This window comes from Diabrotica undecimpunctata, chromosome 7 (genome assembly GCF_040954645.1).
Source record: "Diabrotica undecimpunctata isolate CICGRU chromosome 7, icDiaUnde3, whole genome shotgun sequence".
Lineage (NCBI taxonomy): Eukaryota > Metazoa > Arthropoda > Insecta > Coleoptera > Chrysomelidae > Diabrotica > Diabrotica undecimpunctata.
The window spans coordinates 121212755-121227024 of record NC_092809.1 but is presented as its reverse complement, the minus strand read 5'-3'; the positions used below and the strand labels follow the sequence as shown (position 1 = coordinate 121227024).

At 32.9% G+C, this 14270-nt stretch overlaps 2 protein-coding genes across 5 annotated transcripts in view; both read left to right on the top strand.

The window, feature by feature from the left end:
* The window catches only part of LOC140445761 (probable G-protein coupled receptor B0563.6), a 294516-nt gene that overhangs the window by 144708 nt on the left and 135538 nt on the right, over positions 1-14270 (top strand). The window lies entirely within an intron of this gene.
* On the top strand, positions 6440-11001 carry LOC140446622 (uncharacterized). The gene is made up of 3 exons (XM_072539201.1): positions 6440-7370; positions 7556-10033; positions 10487-11001. Exons 1-3 carry the CDS (start codon positions 6440-6442, stop codon positions 10999-11001), a joined length of 3924 nt encoding a protein of 1307 aa, XP_072395302.1.

Here is a 14270-nt window from a genome sequence, read left to right as displayed (position 1 = left end):
CTTTGGCCACATTGATAACAATCATACTATTCATTTGACCGTCCAAGTGTATAGACGTATACAGAGCTCCGCTATCCAATCAGTGGTAATTAAGTAGTAATTAAGATATCATTAGTCGTGAGTGATATCAATGGCCATGGCTGTATGCTATTACGATAAATTCAAGTAGACTTAGGTAAGCGAAATATTTTTAATGTTTTCTATTCATACCGAAACATACGCACTACTAGTCCAACAAAATAATGCGATGTTCTCAGGGAATACAAAACGTTCACATGGAGTCAGTCAAAAGAAAATGTTAAGGGAATTAATATGGATAATCAACGGTTGAGTCAAATAATCACCGATATGGAAAAGAGATTAACATAGCTGGAAAAAGCCGAACAACATACGGGGTTAATCGCAAGTGCTGATAAATCACAAAAGAACTTAAAAGCAGATAAACTTGAATACTGCACTGATAAAAAAGATTTAGCGTATGAAACGAAAACAGGAAAACTAACAAAAAACGTAAAATGGATACCTCATTATCTCCTCTATCTCCGCAAAAGTAAGTGCAGAAACATGAATTAAAAAACCAATCAAAACCAAAACCACCACCTCCGGTTGTAGTAGAAGGTTTTCAAAGTGCTGTTGATCTGATCAAGCTCCTGACTGAGGCTGGTATTACCTTTACTATGAAAATCATAAACAGTGAAGCTATAAAAATTAATACAGCCAATAGCGATCATACAGAGGTTTAGAGCATGAAGAAATTAAAAATAAGTAACCTTTCGTACAAAGAGTTTTCTATTTTTTCAATATTCACTAAATTAAAAAATATATACCTTTTTAATTATTTCAAAATATTTTATTAAATTCGTATTTTATGTCCTGTTTTAAATAAAATGTAGCAATAAAAATTATATTTGAGTAGTGATACAAAAAAAACACAATTAAAATGTTGCGTTTACACAACGTTGGGTTCTAATGGGTTAAAGCTGACAAGAAATTCAAATGGAAAACTAAAAAATAACTAGATATGCTCATCCTAACATTTAGACAGGATGAAGATATAAATAGAATTTACGGCTTAACAGACATACTTAGTACGAGAGTTGAAATCGAGCCATTAAAGAGTTCCAGATTACTTCCACAATGTAAAAGATGCCAGGCTTACGGCCACACGTGGAAATACTGTAAAAAGGAACCAAGATGTGTAAAATGTATTGGTAAACACCTTACTAAAGATTGGACCACTGGAAGATAAACCAAAATGTGTTTCGTTGTGGAGAAAACCATCCTGCAAACTACCGCGGATGTTATGTAGCTAAAAAATTACAAATAATGAGAAACAAGAGAGCACACAAAGACAATGTTATAAAAGCGCCCCATAGAGTTATTGAAAGCAAAAAACTAAAAACGGCAGAGGTCAGTGAAAATAGAAGTTACAGCGATGTAACAAAGAATGCAAAGAGACATGTATTATTTTAACAAGAAAAAAGAACTGATATTAAATTAAAAATAATATTGGAAAAGCTCACCAAAATTGATGACAAAATAACTCAAATCGATATCAGAGTTACCCGACTAGAGCATAGTGCTAAAGAAACTATTCCGAAAATCAGAAATGGCTAAGAACCTCCTAATGGCGTGGAACACAAATGGACTGTTACAACATCAGATCGAGTTTTAATCAGTACTAGATATTGAGAAAATTGATCTGAATCTCATTTCTAAAACATGCTACAATAAACAGTCATATGTAAAATTTAGGAAGTATAGAGTATATTCTACTATACACACAGATAATGCAGCTAAAGCAGGAAGCGCTCTCATAATTAAAGATAACATCTTGCATCATGAGGAATTAAAATATGCAACTAAGCACAGACATGCTACTACAGTCTCTGTAAAGATGAAAACAGATACCGTAAATATAAGTTCAATATATTGTCCTCTTGGACACTCCATTAAAAGAGAACAATATAAAGAGTTTGTGAACACTTAAGGAAAAAGATACATCATCGGTGGCGACTTTAATGCAAAGAATACCCACTGGGGCTTTAGGCTAACTACAACTAAAGGAAAAGAACTATTGTCAGCTGTTAAAGGACAAAAGGGTGAAATTATCTTCACTGTTAGACCAACATACTGGCCTACCGATAGAAAGAAAATTCCAGACCTGATAGAATTCTTTATTTACAAAAATATCTCAGCTAACTATCTGGATATAAATGACGACTGGGACATGAACTCTGATTACTTACCTATAATTTTAACTATGAGTAATAATATAATAGTCTCCCGTTTTATACCGCTGTCGCGGCTTTGGGAGTATAGCAGGGTAGTCTGCTATATCTAGGGCCTACGGTATACAAGGAAGGTAACATGGCCAGTGCTACGCTTCAACCGTCTATTATTACCCCTGGTTTTACCCAAGGTACTCATTTTTATTCAGGCTAAGTCGACCTGGGGCCTATAGACATTTTTAAAATGTCTAGATGTTCTTGCCGGCGGTAGGATTCGAACTCCGGACCACCAGCTTGCGAGGCGAGCATCCTACCGCTTGCGCTACGCAGGCCCTACTATGAGTAATACAGTGAATAAAAAAGAGTTCAATCCAATATTGACTAATAACCTTGAACACAAACTAAATCTTGCTGTGTCATTAAGAAACACGAGGCAACTTGATGACGAATTAGAAGTTTTTATAAAAAATATCCAACAGGTAACTTCGGAAAATACTCCCACAATAACTTTTAGAACAAAAGGGAATAACTTTTCAAAAGAAATCAGAGAACTTATAGTAGAATAATGGAAGTTAAGAAAAAAAATGGCAGCCATACAGAGCTACACGAGATAAAACTAGTCTAAATAATGCTACACAAAAACTAAAAAGGGAGATACAGAATATAAAAAATTCAACAATTTTTTTAAGTAATTTAACAGCTGACCAGAACACAAATTATTCGTTATGGAAGGCAACAAAAAGAATGAAGAGACCAATTATTCATTCTCCTCCTATTAAGTTGAAAAACGTCAACTGGGCGAGAAGTAACGAATAGAAAGTAGAACGATTTGCAGATCATTTAGAAAGCACGTTCAAACCCAACGACAATGATGGTAAAGAACTGAGATGAAAAGAACCACTCCAAAGTGAAGAAAGAATAACGTTGACATCATTTAGAGAAGTATCAACAGAGATAAAAGAGAATATAAATCCTAAGAAAGCTCCAGGATATGATCTCATAACAGGAGAACTATTAAAAAATCTACGAAGAAAAACCATAGTTAAGCTGAGACACCTAATAAATGCTGCTTTTAGATTGAGATATATTCCCAGACTCTGGAAAGTAGTCGAAGTCATTATGATCGCCAAACCAGGTAAATCTCCTAGTGAAGATCAATGAAGGACATCCTATCGACCAATATCACTTCTTCCGGTGATGTCAAAACTATTTGAAAAACTTCTATTAAAAAGATTAAAACCAATAATAGAAAGAAAAAATCTTATACCAAATCATCAATTTGGTTTCAAAAATTAACATTCCACTATAGATCAAGTTCACAGAATAACTAATATAATAGAACAGACATTAGAGGAAAAGAAAGTCTGCTCTATAATCTTCTTGGACGTAGCACAGGCGATTGATAAAGTCTGGCATGAGGGTTTAAACCATAAACTAAAAACGTTAATGCCTAAACAGTACTCAGAAATCTTGAAATCATACATTGCGAATAGATATTTCAGAGTAAAACAAGAAGAAGTGTACACCGACTTAAGGGAGTTCAAAGCTGGCGTGCCACAAGGGATATCCACCTTCGCGGATAATACAGCCATACTAGCGATAGGAGACACTAGTGAAGAAGCGACTGATAAATTGCAACTATCAGTAAATAAAATACATAACTGGACCAGAAAATGGCGAGTAAAATTAAATAAGACTAAATCTGCACACATTAACTTAAAAAAATAGAAAATTTTCCAGTTAGAATAAATGCAACATCAGCAAAATACTTGAACTTCACCCTAGACGCGAATCTGCGCTGGAAAGTCCATATCAAAAACAAAAGAGGAGAGCTTGATATTAGATCTAAGAAATTGTATTGGCTGATTGAAAAAAATTCAACATTATCAATTCATAATAAATTATCCGTCTACAAGCAAGTACTGAGGCCAGTATGGGTATATGGGTGCCAATTCTGGGGTTATACCAAAGCTAATAATCTACATATTATCCAGAGATTTCAAAACAAAGTACTTAAAAACAACTCCACTAGGAACTGGGTATGGAAACTGATCGAAATAGTCAAGAGAACAGCAGAAAGTCACAAGCAGAGGCTGCATAGTCATGTGAATGTCGAGGCAATCCAGCTTCTTGACAACACTGAACTAAAGAGAAGACTTATAAGGACAAAACCATTTGAGTTAGTGTAAATGTGTAACAATTTAGTGTAAAAAGCAGAGTATAGTGCTTTGAAGTTATTACATGTTACTTGTAGTGCATTAGTTGATAGATAAAATAAGAGTAAGCCATAAGGTAAGCCTTAGATTTAAGCATTTGCTGTTTATTAGGTTAGGTCAGAAAATAACTGATAATTGGTCATTTGTGTCCAGATAGCAGTATACAAACACCGCACAGGTGTTAAAAAAAATTAATGACGATTAATTTTAGTTCACTTATCTACTATACAGTTTAATGTTTAACGTAATGGTAATAAAAAACCTTTGTTCACTTATTTTAATGAGTTTTTTTATATCAAATAAGCAACTTTTACCAAACCAGACTAAGGGCCGAATCATCTGTAGCGTTATAACTGCTACATTGCCTGCTTTCTTTCTTATGTTAATATATTTCGTTAATTCTATTCTCCGATTTCCATATCTTCTGTCATAATTCATATTCTTCGATATCCTCCATTGTATCTCTTATTTTTCTATATATTTTCTCAGATATAGATTGTATCAGAATTATGTCGTTACTTAATTGATTCATTATTGTCTTTTCATTTTTACTGGTATTTGGTATAAAAACCAGTTGGCGTCCAAATCTATCTTCTTTACACATATATATTTCAGTATCTACCTTTCCTATTTTCTTAATAATCATCATTTTTATCTTTTACTCAAGTTTCTAAAGAATGAATTTTATTTTCATCTCTATTTCTGTTACTTTGGAACGAGAGGTGCCATCTTTATTCTCTGTTTAGTTTAATGCTAGTGACAAAGACTCCTTTTTGTTGACATTTCCCCCTTCCCGTTCGATACAAAAGTCGATATAATGGCTTTTATTTCTAAAAATGTCGATTTTCTTCATGACTTTAGTATAATAACCAATTGTTGTGTCGTCTCCTGAATTAGGAGTCAACCTCCGGGATACATTTCTCAGGTGCGGGTCAATTTATATTAACATCCAGAAGACCAACCGGCCTGAGAATAGCACTATCATTCCAATAGGAGAGTTGACTCCAGGGGAAGAAAATCCACAACTAACAACATGGCTTGCTAACAACCATAGCAGAAAAGACCAGGATAAAACCTAGGATTTGGTGACAAGCATTTTTTCCTTACTATAATGTAACACTGTAGCAAGAAGTCGAATAATTTTTATTTAAATTCAATATACCTAATATTTAAACATGTATTTTTCTCCCTTTTTTTTTAATATTTTAATAAACATGTGTTAATTTAACTGTGTATTGTTTCTTCTTTTTACTTGTTTGCGTGTGTTGCTCCAGAGTAGGCCATATTCACGTCCTGAGTGAGCTAGCCAGGGAGTGTTTCGTATAATGTCTAATGTAGAAATTTTGCAATTGATACATTAGGGGTTATGACGTTAAAAATTGGTCCCAACGGGAAACGATTTGTCACTCCAACGTTGTTAGTGATGTTAGTCGGATTGTAGCAGCAAACTAAGGTTTGCGGTTACAAGTTGACAACAGCAGCTCAACGTTGGGATGTTACAAATTGAGCCTCGAAGGATTACAAATTGGCACCCAATGAATGTTCGTTGGAACGTTACAAATTGGTGCTTAACGTTACAAATTGGCGCACCAACGTAAAATACTCTGAGTAATGCATACATTCTTGTATTTAGTTGAAACAATACTTTTATATTTTCTTGCTATTATTATCTTTAACATTTTTCTTCCTATTTTGAGTAGTAAATTTATTAAATTTCAGTAAAAATATCTATTTTCTATCTTACTTACTTTTTTATACTTATTTTTTTATCTAATTTTTACTGATAGTTTTTTTTTGATCACCAACCTTTTTTGTCTGCTGGTTATCATTAACCTTGACAAGTTCATGTGTTGTTGGGTAGTGTTAAAACTTAATTAAATATAAAATAGTAGTTTTATATTATTTTCGTAAATTTAATTATCTTTATCTTTAAAGTTGATTTGGTTACTTGTTGGTTTACATAAATTATTGTTTTTTAAATAATCTAACAAAATGGCTACCATCAACCCTAAGCATTTGAAAACTGATGAGTTAACCTATGAGTTACTTATTAGAGATCTTGAGGTTCCTTCTACTGTCGATGAGAAAAGAAGAGTCCTTAGTGGAATTTTGTCTCAGGAAGCATCAGACAGAAGCTTCTCTGAAACAGTTGTCCCTCTTGAATTTGAGCAAGACCATAATCAGGCCTTGGCTACTCTTGCTGATTTATCTAGTATCATCGATGAATTTTCAGGTAGTAAGTCTGATTATAGGTACAAATGTATTTGTTCTCGTTTAACTCATTTGTCTGGCCGTGTATCTCGTCTGAAGACCACTTCTTCAACGCAGGAAACACTCAAAAGACAGTTACGGAGTAAATTATTGTCAATTGAGGGTGTGCTTGTGGAAAAACTTAATCTTCCTTCAGAATCTACTCCAGTTAGGGTAGAACCACATACTGCATCTTCAGTAGTAAAGTCTGTGCCCATTTATAAATGGGGAATTCAAAAGTTTTCCGGCAAACAGCCTTTGATTCCTTTTCTTGAACAAATTGAGACGCTTAAAATCTCCAGGAATTGTTCTAATGATGACCTGTTTCTTTCTGCAGGAGATCTGTTTGATGGCAATGCTTTCACTTGGTGGCATAATCATCTTCTTAAAAAGACATTTCAGTCATGGTCTGACTTAGTTGCCGCTTTAAAGGAAACTTATCTTCCATCAGATTATGAGAGGAATTTGTGGGAACAAATTCGTTCTACAAGGCAATCTTTTCGAGAACCTGTATCTACATTTATCTCTAATTTTGAAGCTCTTTTCTTCCGTTTACCTTCTGTCGTTTCAGAGAAAGATAAAGTATCTGAAATTAGACGTGGTCTTTTGCCAGACTACATCAAAGCTTTGGCTTTGCACGATATAGACACTGTATCTGATCTTACCTCTTACTGTAAAAGAATTGAGTCTGCGTTATCTATACCCCACTTTAATAATAATAATAAGAAATTTTCATATGAAACAAATTCACTTGATGAAATTTGTTGGAATTGCAACAAACGAGGTCATGTGTATCCTCAGTGCAGGTACAAGAAAAATAAATTTTGTTATGGTTGCGGTTTTAAGAACGTTATTAAGGCACATTGCCCCAAATGTTCAAAAAACGAAGCGCGAGGTTGTTCGATAGCGGACAGGAATCAACCTCATTGCAGTCAAATGTCTGCATCAAACCTAAAAGGGAAGAACATACCAGGAAAAAATTTGAAGAAAACTTCAAACAAAGGACAAGCAGAGTAACATTTCAACTACCACCTATTGTTAAAACGCGAGCTGAAACTTCTGATTATAATTGTGATTTTAATCCTTTACCTATAGACAAAACTCCCATAGATACAACGCACAATGTTTCTTTAAATCCTGCGAATATTTCTTTTCCGTTGATTTCAACGTCTGATACTTTATGTAGAACTAATCCTCTTCTCGATATTCGTACACAGGATAATCGACCATATATTTCAATAAATATTGGCAGTGAAACAATATCTGCACTTGTAGACTCTGGTAGTAATGTCTCTATTATTGGCTCTCCAGCCTTATTTCTTCTTAAGAAGCTGAATTTGCATCTTCACTATGATATTTCAGTACAGCTTACTACTGCTGATGGTAATGTCCAAAGTACCTTAGGTTATGTGTTTTTACCTGTTACCTTATCTGGTAGCACACAAAAGTTAAAAGTTTTAGTGGTTCCTTCTATCTCACATAAAATGATTTTAGGTATGGATTTTATGAAATTGTTTAGAATTTCTTTGGATTTCACAAATTTTTCGTATAGTACAGCTAAACTGTCAACATGTGTTGTTAATACTATAGTAAGTTCAGAGAATTTATCCACCCATCAGCTTTCACAACTACATGCGGTAGTCAAACTGTTTAAGGAAATAGGCCCAACAGATTCTATTGGTAGAACCCACTTGTATACTCACCATATAGACACTGGTGATGCGAAACCAATTAGGCAAAGACAATATCCTCTTTCGCCTGCTATGCAGAAAATTTTCAACGAAGGAGTTGATGAGATGCTTAAGTTGAAAGTCATCGAACCATTAACAACCAGTACACCTTGGTTGTCTCCTTTGTGGTTGGTTCCGAAGAAAGATAGTTCCTATAGAGTTTGTTTTGATGGTCGAAAACTTAATTCGATAACAGTTCCTGATAGTTACCCCATGCCTTTAATAGATTCAATCATATCTAAAGTAAGAGATGCTAAATTTATTTCGTCAATCGATTTAAAACAAGCTTTTTATCAGATACCTTTGGATGATCAATCCAAATTAAAGACTGCATTTACAGTTCAAAATAGAGGTTTGTTCTGTTTTAATGTATTACCTTTTGGCTTAAATAATAGTGCACAAGCTATGTGCAGAGTTATGGATTCAGTTATAGGTCCTTTACTGGAGCCTTATGTTTTCTATTATCTTGATGATATTATTGTTGTTACTCCTGACTTTGATTGTCATATCAAAATTCTTAAAATGTTGTTTAAGAGACTTAAATATGCAAATCTTACAGTCAATTTTGAAAAGTGTCAGTTTTGTAGACCTTCTCTTAAATTTCTTGGTTTTGTTGTAGATCAACAAGGGTTAAGAACTGACCCAGCTAAAGTAGAAGCTATTTTGGAATATCCAGTTCCAAAAACTACTACTCAAATTCGTAGACTTATCGGATTGATAGGTTATTACCGTCGATTTTTGAATAATTTTGCATCCATTTGTACTCCCATTTCTGATTTACTCAAGGGTAAAAAGAAAGGACAGTCTATTGTTTGGACTCCAGAAGCTAACTTAGCTTTCAGTCAGATTAAACAGGCACTAACATCTGCTCCTGTTCTTGCTAGTCCAGACTTTGACAAGCATTTTTATCTTGCTTGTGATGCAAGTGACACTGGTGTTGGGGGTGTATTATTTCAAAAAGAAGATGGTTTAGAGCATCCTATAGCTTTCTTTAGTAAAACTCTCTCTAAAGCTCAACGTAAGTACACTACTACTGAGAAAGAACTGCTGGCTATTTTATTATCTATTGAAAAATTTAGGTGTTATATTGAAGGAAGTGAAAACTTCACTGTGATTACTGATCACTCATCCTTACAGTGGTTATATTCCATGAAAAACCCTTCTCCTAGAATTGCCAGATGGATAATGAAACTATCCTGTCACAAGTTCACTGTCATTCACCGTAGTGGTTCTTTAAATGTTGTGGCTGATTCCCTTTCTAGAATACCTGAACAAAATCCTGAAATTTCTCTTTTAGATTTATCTAATCTTAAAACAGATACTTGGTATGATAATATGGTACAAAAAGTACAAAATAATCCAGATCAATTTCCTGCTTTTAAAGTTCATGGTAAGGTTCTTTACAAGCATATCTTTTCAAGGAATAAGTTTTCAGATCCTTCCCCAGAATGGAAAATTTTCGTTCCGTCTCCTCACAGAAAAGATATTTTGAAACTCTTTCATGGTGATCCTACAGCTGCTCACCTAGGAGTATATAAAACGCTCTCTAGAATCACGGAATTGTATTACTGGCCTAGAATGAGACTTTATGTCGCAAACTATATCAGTAAGTGCAAAATCTGTGATGCTAGTAAACCAGGAAATGTACCTCCTGCTGGTTTAATGGGAAAGTACAGAGATATTAATTTTCCATTTCAGTTTTTATCTGCTGACTTATTAGGCCCTTATCCTAGATCTAAAAATGGAAATCGTTTTCTTTTAGTTGTTGTCGACTGGTTCACGAAATTTATTTTTGTCCATCCAATGGCAAATGCTACCTCTACAGCTATTGTTAAATTTATTGAAAATCAAGTTTTTCTTATCTTTGGGGTACCACAAATTTTCGCAGTTGATAATGGGAAACAGTTCGTTTCCAATGATTTCAAAAATTTAATGAATAAATATAAAGTACAAAAAATTTGGTATAATGCGAGATATTTTCCTCAAATAAGTCCTACTGAGAGAGTTAACAAAACTATCGTAACAGCTATTCGTTCTTTTATACATGATAATCATAAAGATTGGGACAAAGAAATCTTTAAGATTGCCCAGGCTATTCGCCTAGCCAAACACGAAGTTACACAATTTAGTCCTTCGTTTCTAACTTTTGCCAGAAATATCCCTTTGGACGGTTCCTTCTTTGGTGCAATAGAAGACAAAGCAAGCAATGTCATTAATATTAATAACAAGCTATTCGACCCAAGACCACTAGAAAATATGTCTTCTATTTTCAAAGAAGTGCAAAAGAGAATACGTCACTCTTATGCGACGAATTCTAGCAGGTATAACCTTCGTAGACGTGATGTCAAATATCACGTTGGTGATAAAGTCTGGAAGAAAAATTTTGTCCTATCAAAAGCTGTCGATGATTTCTCTGCAAAACTAGCGCCAAAATTTGTCCCCTGTATTGTCAATAAAGTTTTGTCTAAATTAGTCTACAATTTAAAGGATCTAGATGGAAATGATCTTGGAAATTTTCATGTCAGGGATATCAAATTAGATGTCACTGATTCTAGTGACGATGAAAATCAGTAATGCATATTAAAAATATATCTTTTGAGTAAAACTTGCAGTTATACTATTATATCTTACCTTTAAGTGTAATTTAAACTTACATATATCTTGTATTGCATATATTTTAAATTATCTTCTTATCTCTTTTGTTAAGCTTATACATATTTTTATTACCTGACTTTTTAATAAAATATTTAGTTATGAGAACCTTTGCTAGAAAATTTATCTACTACCTTTCACAAGTTTGATTGTTATTTACTTATCTTTATCTTCGTTTAATAACACATTATCTCTTACCTTTGCAAGTTAGCTACTTGTATTACCTTTATGGTGTTATTAAAACTATTGCGGTAATAACTTATGTCTAATTTTCATACCTAGTGCAAGTGTCTTGTTTTTCCGTTGAGTGGGTTCAAATACGAGATTTGTTCGGACAAGCACATAAAAATTGCTTAGGATGATTTATCTTCGCGGGACTTGAGGTCACTGCAGGAAAACTATTAACAAGGGCGTTAATATTTTCCATTTACCCATTGGGGGTGTTGCGTTAGGCATAATTCTTTATCTTTTGGAGTGAAAGTAATCTTATGCATATATCTTCTTTTATAGAAACCTCTGGTGTAAGATTATGAAGCTTTGAAGTTTTTGATTGCATTTGAATTGTCTTTAACATTTTAAATACATACGTCTATATTTATGCAGTTCTAGTTCTATTTCTTTTGTGTAGATCCCTGGATAGTGTTTAGTGTTATAGCAATTTTATATGATATTACCACAACTTATCTTATCTTTGCTTTGTATTTTCCTTTATCATAAGTAAGCCAAATTTTATGCAGTATCTTTAATGTCTTTTGTGTAGAACTTTGACTTACTAGGTATTGTGAAGAATATACTTATCTTTATCTGACAATCAAAATTACTTGTGTTACTTAATTATCTTGATATTTACCTACCTTTAATTTTTGATACTATTTGGTACAAAAATTACTTTATCTTATACTAGCTTAATGTCAATTTGCTGTTTTATTGACTTGCCTTAGTCCATAAATATGCATATGCAATATGCTGAGAATTCATTCTCATTATCTTCTTATCTTTAATAAACAATGTAATTGTTTCCAGACCATACTGTCTATTGAAGTTTAGTCATAATAAGTTTCTCTGATTTAGTTCACAATGATTGCCCTCATAACTACAATGAATTTTCTTTTTCCTGAGTGTTATATTTTAATGAAATTTTTTTTTTATTGCATTTACAAGGTAGATTTAACCTTATGCATACTACTATTTAGAAATCTGGTGTAGGGTTGTGTCTCTTTGAAATGACAATGGAAAGGTTTTGTTTTTTATACCCTCTTGTATAACTTTGCTCTGTACAATTTTTCTGTATAGATTACTTTATTATTCTAACAGGTGCATAACGTTTGGATTTAAATCAAAGTATATTTATGACTAATTTTTCTTCTTCAGTTCAACTGAGTATAATTTTGTGCAGTTTTCTTTTCATCTTGTGTAAATTTTATACTTAATAGATGTCTAGATTGGTCTTAATAAATTTTTACTTATTTCTTTTATATTTTGATGTTTACCTTATCTTTCTTAACTGCTTATAATGTTCTACTCATACTATCTCATGCAATATATGCAACTAAAATCTAGATTAGTATTATGATAACTAATATTTAGATTTATATACCTACTGCATTACTGATGATTATGATATCTTATCTTTTATAACTTAATGATTATATGCATATCTAGTGATATTGCTAATATCATAATTACCTTGGTTTAAAATTAGCTTCCCTTAAGAACTAACATTCTTGAAAGAATGTCTTTCTAACGATGTTTATCTCCATGAGTGATAGATACATCGTCCCCATATTAGTTGTTTTTTTATGATATTTATGTAATTACATATGTATGGGACCGAACTGTGGTGGAGATGTACATTTATACCACTGGATCTTCCTTTAATGGTAAGGTTGTCTTTAGGGTATGGCGTCGGGGGGTTCATAGTACACAGGACTGTCGTCTCTGAGGAGCGCTTTCGAGGTTTAACCATGGATTATGAGCTACTGCGTTCATACCAACATGATTTCAATCGGCCCAGTGTATAATCGATGTACAGTACCAAAGATTGCGGATAACCCTTAACGTAGCTTTTCTCCCTCTTGGTCTACGACCAATTTTAGTGTGACGAATACTATAATTCGTTGGGATAAAATATTATCCTGAGTATTAACTCTAAAGCCTTGTAAGGAATTGCTATAAGGTATAGCATAGGATTATTTACCTTACAATTTTAGTGTGACGAATACTATAATTCGTTGGGGATGAAATAATACCCAGAGTGCTCACTCTAAAGTCATTTAGAGTATATAGTATTACAATACTGTAATACATAGTTTATAATTATGTAGTTAAAATTTTAGTTTAACGGATACTATAATTCGTTGGGTGATAGTCATTTATTCTTTTTGACTTAGGTTAATATAAGTATATTAATTTTTATATCTTATCACAAGTTAACCATTTTCACTTTATCTTGTTTAAATAATAGTACCTAAACTTACAAGTTATTATACCTATATCTAGGTATCTAGATAACTTTATTATTTGGTAAAGATTACCTTTATTATTATTTTGATGATCATAACATATAATGAGTTTAGTGATGAGAAAAATTTCTCAAGGTACTTTAGAAATTTTTCTACTGGGTGGTGGAAGTGTGTAGCGTTATAACTGCTACATTGCCTGCTTTCTTTCTTATGTTAATATATTTCGTTAATTCTATTCTCCGATTTCCATATCTTCTGTCATAATTCATATTCTTCGATATCCTCCATTGTATCTCTTATTTTTCTATATATTTTCTCAGATATAGATTGTATCAGAATTATGTCGTTACTTAATTGATTCATTATTGTCTTTTCATTTTTACTGGTATTTGGTATAAAAACCAGTTGGCGTCCAAATCTATCTTCTTTACACATATATATTTCAGTATCTACCTTTCCTATTTTCTTAATAATCATCATTTTTATCTTTTACTCAAGTTTCTAAAGAATGAATTTTATTTTCATCTCTATTTCTGTTACTTTGGAACGAGAGGTGCCATCTTTATTCTCTGTTTAGTTTAATGCTAGTGACAAAGACTCCTTTTTGTTGACATTTCCCCCTTCCCGTTCGATACAAAAGTCGATATAATGGCTTTTATTTCTAAAAATGTCGATTTTCTTCATGACTTTAGTATAATAACCAATTGTTGTGTCGTCTCCTGAATTAGG